Genomic DNA, 16,694 nt, shown 5'->3' with positions numbered 1-16,694 from the left:
TCTTTACAGAAAAAGGTAGGCATGACTAGAAAAAGTACTTAGATGAATATTAAAATGTTAATAGTGATTTTCTCTGAATGGAGGTTGCTTTTTTCCCCTATCTACTAATGTATTCTGCATATAATGTACTCTGCATATAAGTTAAATAAGCAAGGTGACAGTATACAGCCTTGACGTATTCCTTTTCCTATTTGGAACCAGTCTGTTGTTCCATGTACAGTTCTGACTGTTGCTTCCTGACCTGCATACAGGTTTCTCAAGAGGCAGGTCAGGTGGTCTGGTGTTCCCATCTCTTTCAGAATTTTCCACAGTTTATTGTGATCCACACAGTCAAAGGCTTTGGCATAATCAATAAAGCAGAAATAGATGGTTTTCTGGAACTCTCTTTCTTTCTCCATGATCCAGCGGATGTTGGCAATTTGATCTCTGGTGCCTCTGCCTTTTCTAAAACCTGCTTGAACATCTGGGAGTTCACGGTTCACATATTGCTGAAGCCTGGCTTGGAGAATTTTGAGCATGACTTTACTAGCGTGTGAAATGAGTGCAATTGTGCGGTAGTTTGAGCATTCTTTGGCATTGCCTTTCTTTGGGATTGGAATGAAGACTGACCTTTTCCAGTCCTGTGGCCATTGCTGAGATTTCCAAATTTGCTGGCATATTGAATGCAGCACTTTCACAGCATCATCTTTCAAGATTTGAAATAGCTCAACTGGAATTCCATCACCACCACTAGCTTTGTTCATAGTGATGCTTTCTAAGGCCCACTTGACTTCACATTCCAAGATGTCTGGTTCTAGGTCAGTGATCACGTTATCGTGACTATCTTGGTCCAAATAGGAAAAGGAGTACGTCAAGGCTGTATATTGTCACCTTGCTTATTTAACTTATAAGCAGAGTACATCATGAGGAACGCTGGGCTGGAAGAAGCACAAGCTGGAATCAAGATTGCTGGGAGAAATATCAATAACCTCAGATATGCAATTGACACCACCCTTATGGCAGAAAGTGAAGAGGAACTAAAAAGCCTCTTGATGAAAGTGAAAGAGGAGAGTGAAAAGATTGGCTTGAAGCTCAACATTCAGAAAACGAAGATCATGGCATGTAGTCCCATCACTTCATGGGAAATAGATGGAAAAACAGTGGAAACAGTGTCAGACTTTATTTTTTGGGCTCCAAAATCACTGCAGATGCTGATTGCAGCCATGAAATTAAAAGACACTTACTCCTTGGAGGGAAAGTTATGACCAACCTTGATAGTATATTAAAAAGCAGAGACATTACTTTGCCAACCAAGGTCCGTCTAGTCAAGGCTATGGTTTTCCCCGTGGTCATGTATGGATGTGAGAGTTGGACTGTGAAGAAAGCTGATCCCCGAAGAATTGATGCTTTTGAACTGTGGTGTTGAAGAAGACTCTTGAGAGTCCCTTGTACTGCAAGGAGATCCAACCAGTCCATTCTAAAGGAGGTCAGTCCTGGGTGTTCATTGGAAGGATGCTAAAGCTGAAACTGCAGTACTTTGGCCACCTCATGCGACGAGTTGACTCACTGGAAAAGACTCTGATGCTGGGAAAGGTTGGGGGCGGGAGGAGAAGGGGACGACAGAGAATGAGATGGCTGGATGGCATCAACTACTCGATGGACATGAGTTTGAGTGAACTCTGGGATTTGGTGATGGACAGGGAGGCCTGGCATGCTGTGATTCATGGAGTCGCGGAGAGTCGGACACGACTGAGCGACTGAACTGAACTGAACTAATGTATATTTCAAATTACATTTCACAGAGAATTTTATTGACATGGTTTCTGATATGATAGGTATTTAGATAGGTAGATTTCCAAGTACCTAAGCTATATATACGGAGAAGGCAATGGCAAGCCACTCCAGTGCTTTTGCCTAGAAAATCGCATGGACAGAGGAGCCTGGTAGGCTGCAGTCCATGGGGTCGCTACTAGTCAGACACGACTGAGCAACTTCACTTTCACTTTTCACTTTCACACATTGGAGAAGGAAATGGCAACCCACTCCAGTGTTCTTGCCTGGAGAATCCCAGGGACAGCGGAGCCTGGTCAGCTTCCGTCTATGGGGTCGCACAGAGTCGGACACGACTGAAGCGACTTAGCAGCAAGCTATATATAAGGATACTTTAATTTCAGTAGTAAAATGTGCTTTATAGCCTAATGCCTTGGCAAATTTTGGTGAAGAGATTGTACCTTGGCTAATAATACAGTTCAAATCTTGGCATCTCCCGTTGGATGGCTTATAATCATTCAAGCCCTCCCACTGTACTGGGAACCCCAGATACCTTTCATCTGGAAGTTTTTCTGCTCAGTACCATTGTTATATATCTCCATGCCACCTCCATACCAAATTGTAATCTTTTATTCTCCACCAGTGGGTGGAGAATTATGTCATAATAGACATAATTTTCATATCACCTTTTTACTGTCAGAATACGTTATTTTCTTAGAAAATTTCAGATGACTCCCTTAACTGCTTTACTGTTTAACAGATGACATGTTACTGAGTACTTCTGTAGTCAGATAAAATCAGGGGAAGTGGTTGATTAGCTCTATTTTATAAATGAATCAAAAGCAGCTTAGGGAGATTAAGTAACTGGCTCAGGGTCTCACAGATTTTAAATGGTAAAACCATTCTTAGGCTCTTATCTTCTGACACACAAATCAAGTCTACTTTGTTGTATTAGCTGTACAAAAGAGTTTTTGTATCCTTCAAGGTTACAAAATGAAACATGAGTATAAATAAAAACTAAAATGCCAATTTACCATGTACGGTTACCAGGAATAGAGGAGAAGCAGTGTTTTTGGTGTATTTATGAAAAGGCTTAAATGTATAATTTCCAAATTCTTTTCTAAGTTTATCTGACTTCAAAAAAGAGTATATATTTGCTCATTTTCTTTTAAAGGTACCACAAGTTGATTTGGGGACCTCATAAGATGGATTCCAAAGGAAATATCTCTGGAGTTCTGATTGCAGGTGGTGAAAACGGAAATATTATTCTTTATGATCCTTCTAAAATTATCGCTGGGGATAAGGAAGTTGTGATTGCCCAGAATGACAAGCATACTGGCCCAGTGAGAGCATTGGATGTGAACATTTTCCAGGTTAGACTCTTGATGTTTATTCATATTTCTTGAGATACACGCTGCCTGTTTGAAATAAGTATATGAATCTGCTGTGCCTCAGTCTTGGAGAAAGATAAAACTGTGCCTCTGCAGGCTGATGAGTGAGTGTATTTGTTTGAAGAATGAAAGGTTCAGAGTTGGCTTCAGCGTGAGTAATACATTAGCCTCAGGGAAGGGATCAGGGTGATGGGTCTAGTTCTAGAAGTCTGGAGATGGCATGTCATCTTATGGACATTTTTCAAATATTAGGCACCGCAGAGGTTGAAAACCTAGTCTTTTAAAAGTTTGTCTAGGATACTTCCCTGGTGGTCCAGTGGCTAAGACTCTGCATTCCCTATGCAGGAGGGCCTAGATTTGATCCCTGGTCAGAGCACTAGATCCCACATGCTACAACTAAAGATGCTCCATGCCGCAGCTAAGACCTGGTGCATCCAAACAACTAAGTAAATAAAATATTTTTAAAAATTAAAAAAAGTTTGTGCTAGTTCAGCATTAGGCTGGTGCTGTTGTGTGTGGGTTAGTCTATTGTTTTATTCGTGCTAAATGTATTTATGTTAAAGAGATTACTACTCTATCAATAAGATAGATTACTACTATATCAATTATCAATATACATAAATATAGTATAAATCTAATGGGCAATTAAGAGTCTTTATACTGTTGCCATTTTAAACATTACTGAATGTTAATTGTAGAAATGTATACATTAGTAAAGATCTTGAGTTAATAGGATATTCGAGTATAGTCAGAAAATAAATATTATCTTTAAAAAGTTTGATAGTTATTTTTCCTGTATTATAAATAGATATTTTAGATATAGAAATACAGAAACCCAAACTTCTTCATTTTCTACGCTTTGTGGTGCCTACTCTTTAGATGGCTAATTTCTAACAAGTGCTGATTTTTGGTTCATGTCTTATATCATAGGTGGCTGCTGCCATGGAATTCCTCTGTTTTCAGAGTTGTATGTCAGTTGTTATAGTAGATTAATGAGAGTGAACAGTAAAGGATGAAAGTATATGAATCTCATTGTCTTCCTGGGCTTCATATCACAATTTCAGGGTCTTTTTGATCCAGAAGGTACACAGCGTAGTTTACCTAGAAATACCACCACCTGGCACAAGATGGAGCTTACATGAAATATAAATACGTGAGGACAGACACAGAAAACAAATTTATAGTTCCCAAGGGGGAAAGGGGATTGGAGAGGGATAAATTAAGAATTTGGGATTAGCAGATATAAACTGCTATATGTAAAACGGATAAACAACAAGGTCCTACTGTATAGCACAGGGAACTAGTAATATAGTCAATAAACTATAATGGAAATACATATACATATATATATATATGTATAACTGAGTCACTTTGCACCAGAAACTATAGTTTTGTTTTTTTATTTATTTTAATTGAAGGCTAATTACTTTACAATTTTGTAGTGGTTTTTGCCATACATTGACATGAATCAGCCATGGAGAAACTATAGTTTTTTAATTGAAATAAGTCAACTACAGTTTAAAATTTTTTTTTAATAAATAATACATGAGTATTTGAGACAAGAGAATTTACTAGTCTTGTCTTGATCCAGCTCCAGAGGCTGACTTTGAAGTGCCTGGGATCGACACCATTATTTTAGCATTCAGCTATTTGAAGCCAACAGGGTGACCTGTTTTTGTCTCCCACAATCAGATCCCCTTGCAGAGATCCAAACCACAGGCAATAATCACCATATAAGAATTTGTCCATTTAATTATTTATTAGTGTCTTGTATTGAAATGTCAGTAGATGTATTATCTTTTTTAGTTTAATAGAGTTTTACAATATATTTCTTTAGAAAACTGATTAAATTTCAGATTGTTATATATAGTTTTTAGGGGTTCATGCATTTTGATTTTTTTAATTAAACAGAAAAATTATATGCCTTAAAAATGAAAGATTTTTTTAATTAATTATTTTTAATTGAAGGATAATTGCTTTACAGTTTTGTGTTCAGCCATAGGCTTACCCATGTCCCCTTCCACTTGAACCGTACCTCCCACCTCCCTTCCCACCCCTCCCCTCTAGGCTGTTAACAAGCCGGTTTGAGTTCCCTGAGTCATACAACAAATTCTGGTTGGCTATATATTTTACATACGGTAATGTAAGTTTCCATGCTACTCTCGCCATACAGCCCACTCTCCCTCCTACCCCACCAGCCCTGTATTCTCAGTGTCTGTGAAAACGTACAAATCTTTCCAGCTCCAAATTGGGTTATTCTCAATTCTCTTCATTATTTGTAAGTGCTATTTATTTGTTACTTCTTTCTTATTGCAGACGAATCTGGTGGCCTCTGGTGCTAACGAATCTGAAATCTACATTTGGGATCTAAATAATTTTGCAACTCCAATGACACCAGGAGCCAAAACGCAGGTATTACATTGATTTCAAAGTAATCAAAAGAACCAAAATCGGTTTTTCTGCACTAATTTGTTTTTTTCACACAAAATATATCTGTTTAAAATCAGTGTTTAAATGTCATTGATTTTTCATTAGCATGATCAGGTGTTAATAAATACATTTCCTAAGAGTATCAGCAAGTCCTTCAACAGTAAATACTTATTTAGTACTTGCCATCTCCCAGTCACTGTTTGAGGTACTAGATTTGTGGTAGTAAATAAAATAGTCTTTAATAGTTTTCTTAGGTATAATATTGTATGTAGTATAGTGTTCTATATTATATAGTATTTTAGCAATATCCAACCTCAGAATAAAAATCATAGAGAGGAAACTTACTTAAAACAAAAAAAGAAACACAACCTGTTTCCTGTATAATTCTAATAAGTTGAGAAAGAACAGTCATTTCCACCTTCTTTACACTGTATTGGCTATTCGATTTGAGTGGCTATTATAACAGGCCCTAACATTTTGGCAATCTGAGAGGTAGTGTAATGATAGTATATGGTTTTCTAGGTCTAGGCTGTAACTTTTGCTCTGCCTACATGTCTGTCACATTGACCAGCATCTACTTTGTGGTCCATTATCTTCCATGGAGCAGTTGTGAAGTAAAGAAACAGTGCTTGATTTGTAACAGGAGCTTAATAAGTGGCTGGTGAATAGACAAGGTAAAGTTCTTGAATTGGTATATACCTGAGCTTTAAACTGCATATGTTGAGAACTTAAGAATATAAAAATAAATTTACAGAAGGAATAGATCAGATTTTTAAGTAATCCATTTTCTAAAAAGAAGAATTAGATTTTGTAGTTAAACTTGATTACAGTTGAGAAATGGTTCTTAGTAGTTTATTCTTTACAGCCCCCAGAAGATATCAGCTGCATTGCATGGAACAGACAAGTTCAGCATATTTTGGCATCAGCCAGTCCCAGTGGTCGGGCTACTGTGTGGGATCTTAGAAAAAACGAACCTATCATCAAAGTCAGTGATCATAGTAACAGGGTAAGTGTGTGATTGATTTGTGAGAAACATGTTTTGTTTCTGATATAGCTATTTTTATATTGTTTGTCAGAGTTGGCAACAAATCAGATTTCTATAAAGTCAAATCCTGTTTTCTTGTGGACCAATCATGTTGGAATGAGAGGTTGTTTTTCCCTTTGGGGAAAATAATAAAATTCCTACTAAACCACACTGGATTTATTAATGATGAAGAGAAAGATTGGTTAATCAAAGGAGTTATTCCATGATATACTTGTTTTTTTGCTTTGCCAGCTGTTCCAAAGCATTGTAGCAACTAGAATGTAAAATTTTTCCCTTCCAATAATTTTATGACTATGAAGCTGTAGTTTCCAGACTCTTGGGTTCCTCTTTTCTGATTAGGCAGTGCATCACAATAAACTGTGGAAAATTCTGAAAGAGATGGGAATACCAGACCACCTGACCTGCCTCTTGAGAAACCTGTATGCAGGTCAGGAAGCAACAGTCAGAACTGTACATGGAACAACAGACTGGTTCCAAATAGGAAAAGGAGTACGTCAAGGCTATATATTGTCACCTTGCTTATTTAACTTACATGCAGAGTACATCATGAGGAATGCTGGGCTGGAAGAAACACAAGCTGGAATCAAGATTGCTGGGAGAAATATCAGTAACCTCAGAAATATCAATAACTACCATTATGGCAGAAAGTGAAGAGAAACTCAAAAACCTCTTGATGAAAGTGAAAGAGGAGAGTGAAAAGGTTGGCTTGAAGCTCAACATTCAGAAAACGAAGATCATGGCATCTGGTCCCATCACTTCATGGGAAATAGATGGAAAAACAGTGGAAACAGTGTCAGACTTTATTTTTTGGGGCTCCAAAATCACTGCAGATGCTGATTGCAGCCAGGAAATTAAAAGACACTTACTCCTTGGAAGGAAAGTTATGACCAACCTTGATAGTATATTGAAAAGCAGAGACACTACTTTGCCAACCAAGGTCTGTCTAGTCAAGGCTATGGTTTTTCCCGTGGTCATGTATGGATGTGAGAGTTGGACTGTGAAGAAAGCTGATTGCTGAAGAATGGATGCTTTTGAACTATGGTGCTGGAGAAGACTCTTGAGAGTCCCTTGTACTGCAAGGAGATCCAACCATTCCATTCTAAAGGAGATCAATCCTGGGTGTTCATTGGAAGGACTGATGCTGAAGCTGAAACTGCAATACTTTGGCCACCTCATGCGACGAGTTGACTCACTGGAAAAGACTCTGATGCTGGGAAAGGTTGGGGGCGGGAGGAGAAGGGGACGACAGAGAATGAGATGGCTAGATGGCATCACCGACTCTGTGGACACGAGTTTGAGTGAACTCCGGGAGTTGGTGATGGACAGGGAGGCCTGGCGTGCTGTGATTCATGGGGTCGCGGAGAGTCGGACACGACTGAGCGACTGAACTGAACTGAAAATGAACTGGTATTCTTCTCCCACTTGCTCAGTAGACGCTGTTGTATAACATATTACATTTTAATCTTACAGATTCATTAATATTATGTCATCATATGTTATAAAGTAATTTAGACACACTTTAGGGCTTGCCTTATTAATTTGTTTTTAATTGCTGTTTTTAGTTGGACACTTAAAAAGCAAGATTGCCTCAGTCAGAGAATACATGTATAATTTAAAAACAACAATAGCAATGAGAAAACACTATTTATAAGAATATTTCCTCAAGGTATTGTTTGTCAGTGAGTCATGGATTTTAAAACAAGTTTCAGTGGAATAAAGTACACAATAAACATTTCAGTCACCTTCTAGAACACTTAACAGGATCTGAACTTCCAAGTATTTCTCAGCAGTAATGTTAATTTATCCCGTATGAAAATTTAAACAGCAATTGTTGCTTTAGTCACTTTATCTTGATTTTTATGATAAAGTAGAGGAAAGGTATTAATTTTTTAAAAATCTTTTCATCTTCATTTCTCTAAAAGTATTAAATTTTAAATTTATATAAAACTTTTCCCCTTATTACAGTTTTGACAGGACAACTCATTTGTGGTATAGAATTAACTCTGGCCTGGAATGATTTGGTGTATCAAAGGGTTGGATGAATTGAAAACATTTAAACTCTTTTGTTTAAGACCACTGTTTAAGAGTGTTTAATAGAATTTAATAGCTTAGCAGGTTTTTAAAAAACAAATTTTAAATAAAATAATGACTGTATAAGTAAGAATATTTTTTTATAAGCCTGAGCTGATGTTTTCTACTATTTGCTTCAACAAACATATATTGCTCGTGTTCACTTTGGCTTTTCATAAAGTAGTGTGATTGATAAGATGTGAGCCTTGACTGTGTGCAGATGCATTGCTCTGGGTTGGCGTGGCATCCTGACGTTGCTACTCAGATGGTCCTCGCCTCTGAGGATGACAGGCTACCAGTGGTCCAGATGTGGGACCTTCGCTTTGCCTCTTCTCCGCTCCGTGTCCTGGAAAACCATGCCAGGTATCTTGCTGCTCTTCCAAAAAGCTTGATTTGTGAATTGTAAAAAATGTATTTACTTCTTTGAATTATCAGATAATTTTTTAAAATTAGGGAATCTCCTCCGTCTCTGTCTTATAAAAGTTAGTATAAATAGTTCATTTCTACTTTAAGCGATAGTCATCTGATTTTTTGTACCAAAAAATGGTAGCCAAATCATATCACAAAAACATGAAAATGTGTTTATGGATTTTCTACAAATTAGTTCAAATAATAGGTAATAGATCAAAATTCTAGTGAATCGTAGCTGTTTGGGACAACTCTTGGATCTTTGGGACATTATACAGTTTGATCTTTATTTGATTCATCATACTTATGAAGAGTCTTCCATCACATTAATGTCAAGCAACAATTGAAAAGTTTGTTTTACTTCTGAGAGTTTATCTTAAAAGCAAACGTTTTTGAGATATTAAGTGGTTCATTCTGCCTTCAATTTAATAAATGTGTGGATGCTCTAAAAAACATGAGATTTGTCTTGTGTTGACTTTAGTAGCAGTAGCTTTAGTTTGTGGGAATTCCCTGGCAGTGCAGTGGTTAGGGCTCTGTGTCTCCACTGTAAGGGGCGTGGGAGCTAAGATCCACACGGTGCACAGAGTGGCCAAAGAAGAATTTTGTTCTTTTAGTTTGTAATTGTGCAGATTTCCTATCATTTATATTCAGGTACCCTGGGAGTTTATGTTTGTTTTGTTCAGTGTTTTTAAACAAGAAACAAATCTCTTTTAGTGTTAAAGTATTTTTAGTGCTTTGGGCTTTTTTCTTCTTTCCTTTTTAGGGATATATAAACTGAAGCTTTGAATTCCTTTTTCCCCCTGTGTGGTGGAATTATACACTTTGAGAAGTCTTAAAGTTTGTGACCTCTCCTTGAGCTTCTTATAAAGGAGAAAAGAATCTGGTCACAATGTAATCCTATTTAGATGTTATACTTCAGTCAGCTTTTTAGTAAAGAAGGGGTGATTCTGAGAAGTTTTAATATCTTTCCCATGTTTGGTAAGGTTTTATTTATTAAACATTTGCTTATTGAACACATGCCAACCAGTGTATTAGGATTCAGTAATACCACAAAAATCCCTGCCCAGTGATGAACAGAGTTCCCTGTGCTATACAACAGGTCCTTGTTGGGTGTCTGTTTTAAATATAGCAGTGTATACATGTCAGTCCCTAATTCCCAAATGTTAGCTTGATTAAGACTCATAGTAAATCTGTAGTGTAAATGCTATTACCCCATTTTATACATTGGAAATTGAAGCTTGGCAAGGCTAAACTTGGTTTAGATCAAAACTAGTCAGCTACTGACTTCCAACTCAAACATCCTGGTTATTATATCTATGCTCTTAACATTACATTCTACTGCCAATTTTCAGAGTGGTCACAGTTTAGCAAGACAGAATACCATACTGGGTTGCCAGGAGCAAAGCAACCTCTCTATTTCTGTTTTCTCCCTCTAGTAAATGCAAGAGTTGGATTATATGATCTTTAAGGTCCTTCCGATTCTGTAGTTGAGTGTTGTTTTTTTTTTTAATACTTGCTAAGAAATTTAAATGTTCCTTAAGATGTGATATTAAATATGATACTGATATCTAAAGCCATTCTTGACGTGCTTCGAAATTTTTGACATGCATGATTGGATTCTAAAGAGAGGAGACAGTAAGAGTCCATTATTCCTAAATGGACTTCCCAGGTGGCACTAGTGGTAAAGAACCTGCCTACCAGTAGAGGAGATGTAAGAGATGTGGGTTCAGTCCCTGGGTCGGGAAGATCCCCTGGAGGAGGGCAAGGCAACCTACTCCAGTATTCTTGCCTGGAGAATCCCATGAACAGAGGACTCTGGTGGGCTACAGCCCATAGGGTTGGAAAGAGTTGAGCAAGACTGAAGCGACTTAAGCACACACACATGCATTGCTACAGTTGGGGAAAGTTGAATATGGACTCTATTTAGAGTATTGCATAAAAATAACATTTTCAGTATGAGATTGTATACTGGAGAAGGTTCTTATCCCCAGAGAGAAGTGTAGAGGTGTCATGTAATAATCTGCATTTGACAGATGCAATATATACACATGTATAGAGAGTGAAATATAAAGACCTAAAGTAAATGTGGCCAAATTGATGAATCTAGGTGAGAAATATGAGGTTGTACATCACACTGTCCTTATAATTTTTACAAAGATTTTAATGCTTAAAATATAAAATGTTGGAAGCAAAGGCATTCTTAAATAATTTGAGTTCTTTTCCTATAGTGTATTTTTCTGATTCTGAGAGGGCTTAGATTGTAAGAAATAGCATAATATTAAAAACAACTTTTGGAGAAAAGAAGAGTAATATGTACCTTGATGGTGAGGTTTACCTGTATTTTGGAAATTGAAAAAAAAATTATCTTGGAATTACTATAATGTTTTCAGAGTAGTTGAGGACTATTTGTATGTTTTTGTTTTAAGAAAGACACAGACATAATTCTAGTTTCTAGTATTTTTCTTCATGGTCTGGTAATGTTAACTTTTCTTTCATCTCTAAATAGCAGAGGCATGAAACAAACTATTCATATTATATAGTACTTATTTCTGGATGGTAGGATACAGGATTTTTTAAATTTTTGCAGGGGATGCTAATCTGAATTTTTCAAAACATTTACTGAAAATGTTACTTTGTTTGAAAGTAAAAGTTAGTCACTCAGTAGTGTCCGACTCTTTGCAACCCCATGGACTATACAGTCCATGGAATTCTCCAGGCTAGAATACTGGAGTGGGTAGCCGTTCCCTTCTCCAGGGGATCTTCCCCACCCAGGGATCAAATCCAGGTCTCCCACATTGCAAGTGGATTCTTTACCTGCTGAGCCACCAGGAAAACCCTGTGTAGACCATGTTGTTGGGCATTTGTTTTCATTTTTTTGCCATCATACACTGTATTCTATATTGAGCATCTTTGTAATGATCACAGAGCATACCCATTGCTAAATTGCTTTCCAGAAAGATTATATGAAATTGTACTTCTGTTAGCAGTATGTCTCTCCAAAGCCTAGATAGAAATAATTTGCCGATTTGATTTTCTCAAGATTAAAAATTTCATCTTTGTGTTTTTAAGGGGGATTTTGGCAATTGCTTGGAGCATGGCGGATCCTGAATTGTTGCTGAGCTGTGGGAAGGATGCTAAGATTCTGTGCTCCAACCCAAACACAGGAGAGGTATGGGGAGGAAATATTTCTCAGACTTGGAGTGATTGTAATATTTAACTCTAGCTGAATAAGAAAATTTCCATATGAATTCTTTAGTTCATGATTAAAATTAAGAATGTGAAAGTAGATGGAGGTGTGTGTGAAATGTTAACCTAGCAGAGACTTTATCTAAACCCAGCTGTTTTCATCTGGAAATACCAGTCATTGAAAATTGTGTATTTGAACCTAGTAATCACCCCACCCCCACCCCTCATTTCCAATAAAAGGCATTTATCTAGACTCAGAAATAGTTGGTTGGATTTATTTAGTATGTTTTCTGGAAATCAGTGTCCTCAGAGTAGGAGTGTTCAAGGTTTGGGTCCTGAAGGTCCTCTTTGATTTTTGGAAATCAATGGATGTAGATTTTTAATCTCTCTTCTGAACTGTACAGCAAGAATATAATCCTTTATCATGAAATATTTGTCATGTGTTCTATTTATGGAAATTTAGATGGATAAGCTAAATGAGCAGGCTAAATGCCTTTTTACTTAATTCTGTTTCCTTATAAAGTGAAACATTATTTAAAATGTCACATGAAGTCCAAATTAAGCTAATTTGACTTATTTCTTAAACCCATAAAACTGAGGCTCCTAAGAGCATCAGTTAGCATCACACTCACTTTGAGTTAGCAACAATTATTACCTGATTACATTGTAAAGTTAGTAAACAATTATTACATTATTTATGTCAGCCATTTTTAATAGTTTTTCTATATTCTGTTCCTCCTAAAGAAAACTGTTTATGCCAAATTCTGTTTTGATTCTGCAGCAGTAAGAATGATGTGTACATGTTTGCTCACTTGACAAGAAAGAAGCCAATCTTCTCAGTGAATTCTTCCTTCTCAAGAATTTTTTTTTAATTTTTATTGGAGTATAGTTGCTTTACAACGTTGTGTTAGTTTGCTATACAACAAAGTGAATTAGCTACACGTGTACGTATATCCCCCTTTTTAAAAAATTTTCTTCTCAGTTAGGTCACCACAGAGCATTGAGTATAGTTCCCTGTGCTATACAGTAGATTCTCACAATTAGTAATCTGTTTTATACATAGTGATGTATATATGTCAGTCCCAATCTCCCAGTTCATCCCATCCCCCCCTTCCCCCCAAGGTTTGTTTTGAAATTTGATCTTCAGATGATTTAAATGTGGTTCTTTGGATCTTGGCCAGCAAAGTCAGTTGGATAGGACCCTTTTAGAGTTCAGCAAGTTGATCCTAATACAGTATTCTAATCTTTCAAATACATCTTCTATTACAATTTCAATAAAAATAGGGAAATCTCAGTTTTTAAAATGTTCTTATTCCAAATGTGGTCAAAATTTTGATCACCTTTCATTTTTGTCATAATGAACTTTTCTTGTACTTTAAAGAAATTTTTTAAATTGTTTTTCATGGCTGTACACTTTCTAAAAGTAAATGTTTAATTAAAGTTGTACTTGTTGATCACAGTAATTCAGGTATTTTGGCTGTAAAGTGCCTGTATGTTTTTTTTTTGGTCTAGGTGTTATATGAACTTCCCACCAACACACAGTGGTGCTTTGATATTCAGTGGTGTCCCAGAAATCCTGCTGTCTTATCAGCTGCTTCCTTTGATGGGCGTATCAGCGTTTATTCTATCATGGGAGGGAGTGCAGATGGTTTAAGGCAGAAACAAGTTGACAAGGTAATAGGAAATATTAAAGTTTTTTTATTGCAACACCCGAAAAGTATCATCTTACTGTATAATTATTTTGAAATTGACTTTACTGATCAGCAATAGCAATTACTTGGAAAATTGTGAAAAAAAAATTATTCGCTATGACTTGAAAACGTGTAACATAGTCTTGTATAAGTTATGAAAATCCCCCTTTATTTTTTAGCTTTCATCATCTTTTGGGAATCTTGACCCCTTCGGCACAGGACAGCCCCTTCCCCCACTACAAATTCCTCAGCAGACGACCCCACATAGTATCGTGTTGCCTCTGAAGAAGCCACCCAAATGGATCCGAAGGCCTGTTGGTGCTTCCTTTTCAGTAGGTGGATTTGTTTCTATGGTTCATAAACATCAAGGACACAGTATGATTATAAGATCGCTCAGATGGAAGAGGGCTGAGTTTCAGATGTGTTTGTGAGTTTTCGTCATTCAGAAAGACTTCTCAGAAAAAGTGGAACCTACTCCCTTTTTTCTTTTAAATTGTGATAAAATATACATAACATAAAATTGACCATTTTAAAATACAGCAGTTCCGTGGTATTGAGTACATTCACCTTGTTTTGCAGCCTCTCACTGTTCCTGCTGCCCCACTCTTGTCCTTGTCATCCTCCTCTCTCTCTCCTTCCCTCATTCCTTCTTTTCTTTTTTGAGGGGCAGGGTACTGCATTCTGGTTGCTGCGAGGCCCCTGTGGCTGCACATCTAATCTATGGCCTCTCACCTTTGCAGCACCTACAGCAGCACTGAGGCTGACACTTTGATTCTCTGTCTCATACTTGGTTCCAAACTCACGTGGGGAAGAAGAGAGTGTTAGATATTATCTTCATAATACTTCAGTGCTAGTGAACGGACATTCACTTTTTATTCCAAAGATAAATATATAGTGAACATCCTCTGTCAGGCACCATCCTAGGCACCAGAAACACACCTGTAAACCAGTTAGAGTCTGTGTCTCAAATAGTGTGTACTGAGGTGCAGGGAGACTTTTCTGTACAGTTTGAGTTTTCTTTTAAACCTTATCCATACATAATTTTATAATAATAAGTTTTAATTACTTTGGGAAGTAGAGAACTAACTAGATGGATGGTTAGGATTCAGTAAGTAAAGTGGAAAGTCACAAGCGAAAGTGACAATTCAGAGACAGGAGAGCAGATAGTGGAGAAGACCAGCACTAGGGAAGAGAGATTAATTAGATCAAGAGTGAATTTACAAGTGATGCAATCAACCGTCTGTTATTTAGGAAGATCAGTATGTAGCAAAAAGGCAAAATGGTTGTCTGAGGAGGCCTTACAAACAGCTGTGAAAAGAAGAGAAGCGAAAGGCAAAGGAGAAACGGGAAGATACACCCATCTGAATGCAGAGTTCCGAAGAATAGCAAAGAGAGATAAGAAACCGTTCCTCAGTGATCAGTGCAAAGAAATAGAGGAAAACAATAGAATGGGAAAGACTAGAGATCTCTTCAAGAAAATTAGAGATACCAAGGAAACATTTCATGCAAAGATGGGCTCAATAAAAGTCAGAAATGGTATGGACCTAACAGAAGCAGAAGATATTAAGAGGTGGCAAGAATACATAGAAGAACTGTACAAAAAGATCTTCACAACTCAGATAATCATGATGGTGCGATCATTCACCTAGAGCCAGACATCCTGGAGTGCAAAGTCAAGTGGGCCTTAGGAAGCATCACTACAAACAAAGCTAGTGGAGGTGATAGAATTCCAGTTAAGCTATTTCAAATCCTAAAAGATGATGCTATGAAAGTGCTAGACTCAATATGCCAGCAAATTTGGAGAATTCAGCAGTGGCCACAGGACTGGAAAAGGTCAGTTTTCATTTTCCAAAGAAAGGCAATGCCAAAGAATGCTCAAACTACCACACAATTGCACTCATCTCCCATGCAAGCAAAGTAATGCTCAAAATTCTCCAAGCCAAGCTTCAACAGTACATGAACTGTGAACTTCCAGATGTTCAAGCTGGATTTAGAAAAGGCAGAGGAACCAGAGATCAAATTGCCAACATTTGCTGGGTCATCAAAAAAGCAAGAGAGTTCCAGAAAAACATCTACTTCTGCTTTATTGACTATGCCAAAGCCTTTGTGTGGATCACAACAAACTGGAAAATTCTTAAAGAGAAGGGAATACCAGATCACCTGACCTGCCTCCTGAGAAATGTGTATGCAGGTCAAGAAGCAATAGTTAGAACTGGACATGGAACAACAGACTGGTTCCAACTCGGGAAAGGAATACGTCAAGGCTGTATATTGTCACCCTGCTTATTTAACTTATATGCAGAGTACATCATGAGAAATGCTGGACTGGATGAAGCACAAGCTAGAATCAAGATTGCTGGGAGAAATATCAATAACCTCAGATAGGCAGATGACACCACCCTTATGGGAGAAAGTGAAGAAGAACTAAAGAGCCTCTTGATGAAAGTGAAAGAGGAGAGTGAAAAAGTTGGCTTAAAACTCAACATTCAGAAAACAAAGATCATGGCATCTGGTCCCATCACTTCATGGCAAATAGATGGGGAAACAGTGAGAGACTTTATTTTTGGGGGGCTCCAAAATCACTGCAGATGGTGACTGCAGCCATGAAATTAAAAGATACTTGCTCCTTGGAAGGAAAGCTATGACAAAACTAGACAGTTTATTAAAAAGCAGAGACATTACTTTGCCAACAAAGGTCCGTCTAGTCAAAACTATGGTTTTTCC

At 37.3% G+C, this 16,694-nt stretch overlaps 1 protein-coding gene across 17 annotated transcripts in view; it reads left to right on the top strand.

The window, feature by feature from the left end:
- The window catches only part of SEC31A (SEC31 homolog A, COPII component), a 62,912-nt gene that overhangs the window by 10,612 nt on the left and 35,606 nt on the right, over nucleotides 1-16,694 (top strand). For all 17 annotated transcript variants that reach the window (XM_055434065.2, XM_055434057.2, XM_055434055.2 and 14 more), the window contains exons 4-10: nucleotides 2,924-3,122; nucleotides 5,457-5,552; nucleotides 6,436-6,576; nucleotides 8,906-9,048; nucleotides 12,163-12,262; nucleotides 13,792-13,953; nucleotides 14,150-14,302. In XM_055434065.2, coding sequence (XP_055290040.2) covers nucleotides 2,924-3,122; nucleotides 5,457-5,552; nucleotides 6,436-6,576; nucleotides 8,906-9,048; nucleotides 12,163-12,262; nucleotides 13,792-13,953; nucleotides 14,150-14,302 — 994 coding nt within the window. The remainder of the gene's footprint in view (nucleotides 1-2,923; nucleotides 3,123-5,456; nucleotides 5,553-6,435; nucleotides 6,577-8,905; nucleotides 9,049-12,162; nucleotides 12,263-13,791; nucleotides 13,954-14,149; nucleotides 14,303-16,694) is intronic.

This window comes from Moschus berezovskii, chromosome 5 (assembly GCF_049115385.1).
Source record: "Moschus berezovskii isolate FMDL1 chromosome 5, NW_MosBer_1.0, whole genome shotgun sequence".
Taxonomy (NCBI): Eukaryota; Metazoa; Chordata; class Mammalia; order Artiodactyla; family Moschidae; genus Moschus; species Moschus berezovskii.
Note: the sequence above shows the minus strand (reverse complement) of the source record. Positions and strands in the feature narration are given on the sequence as shown.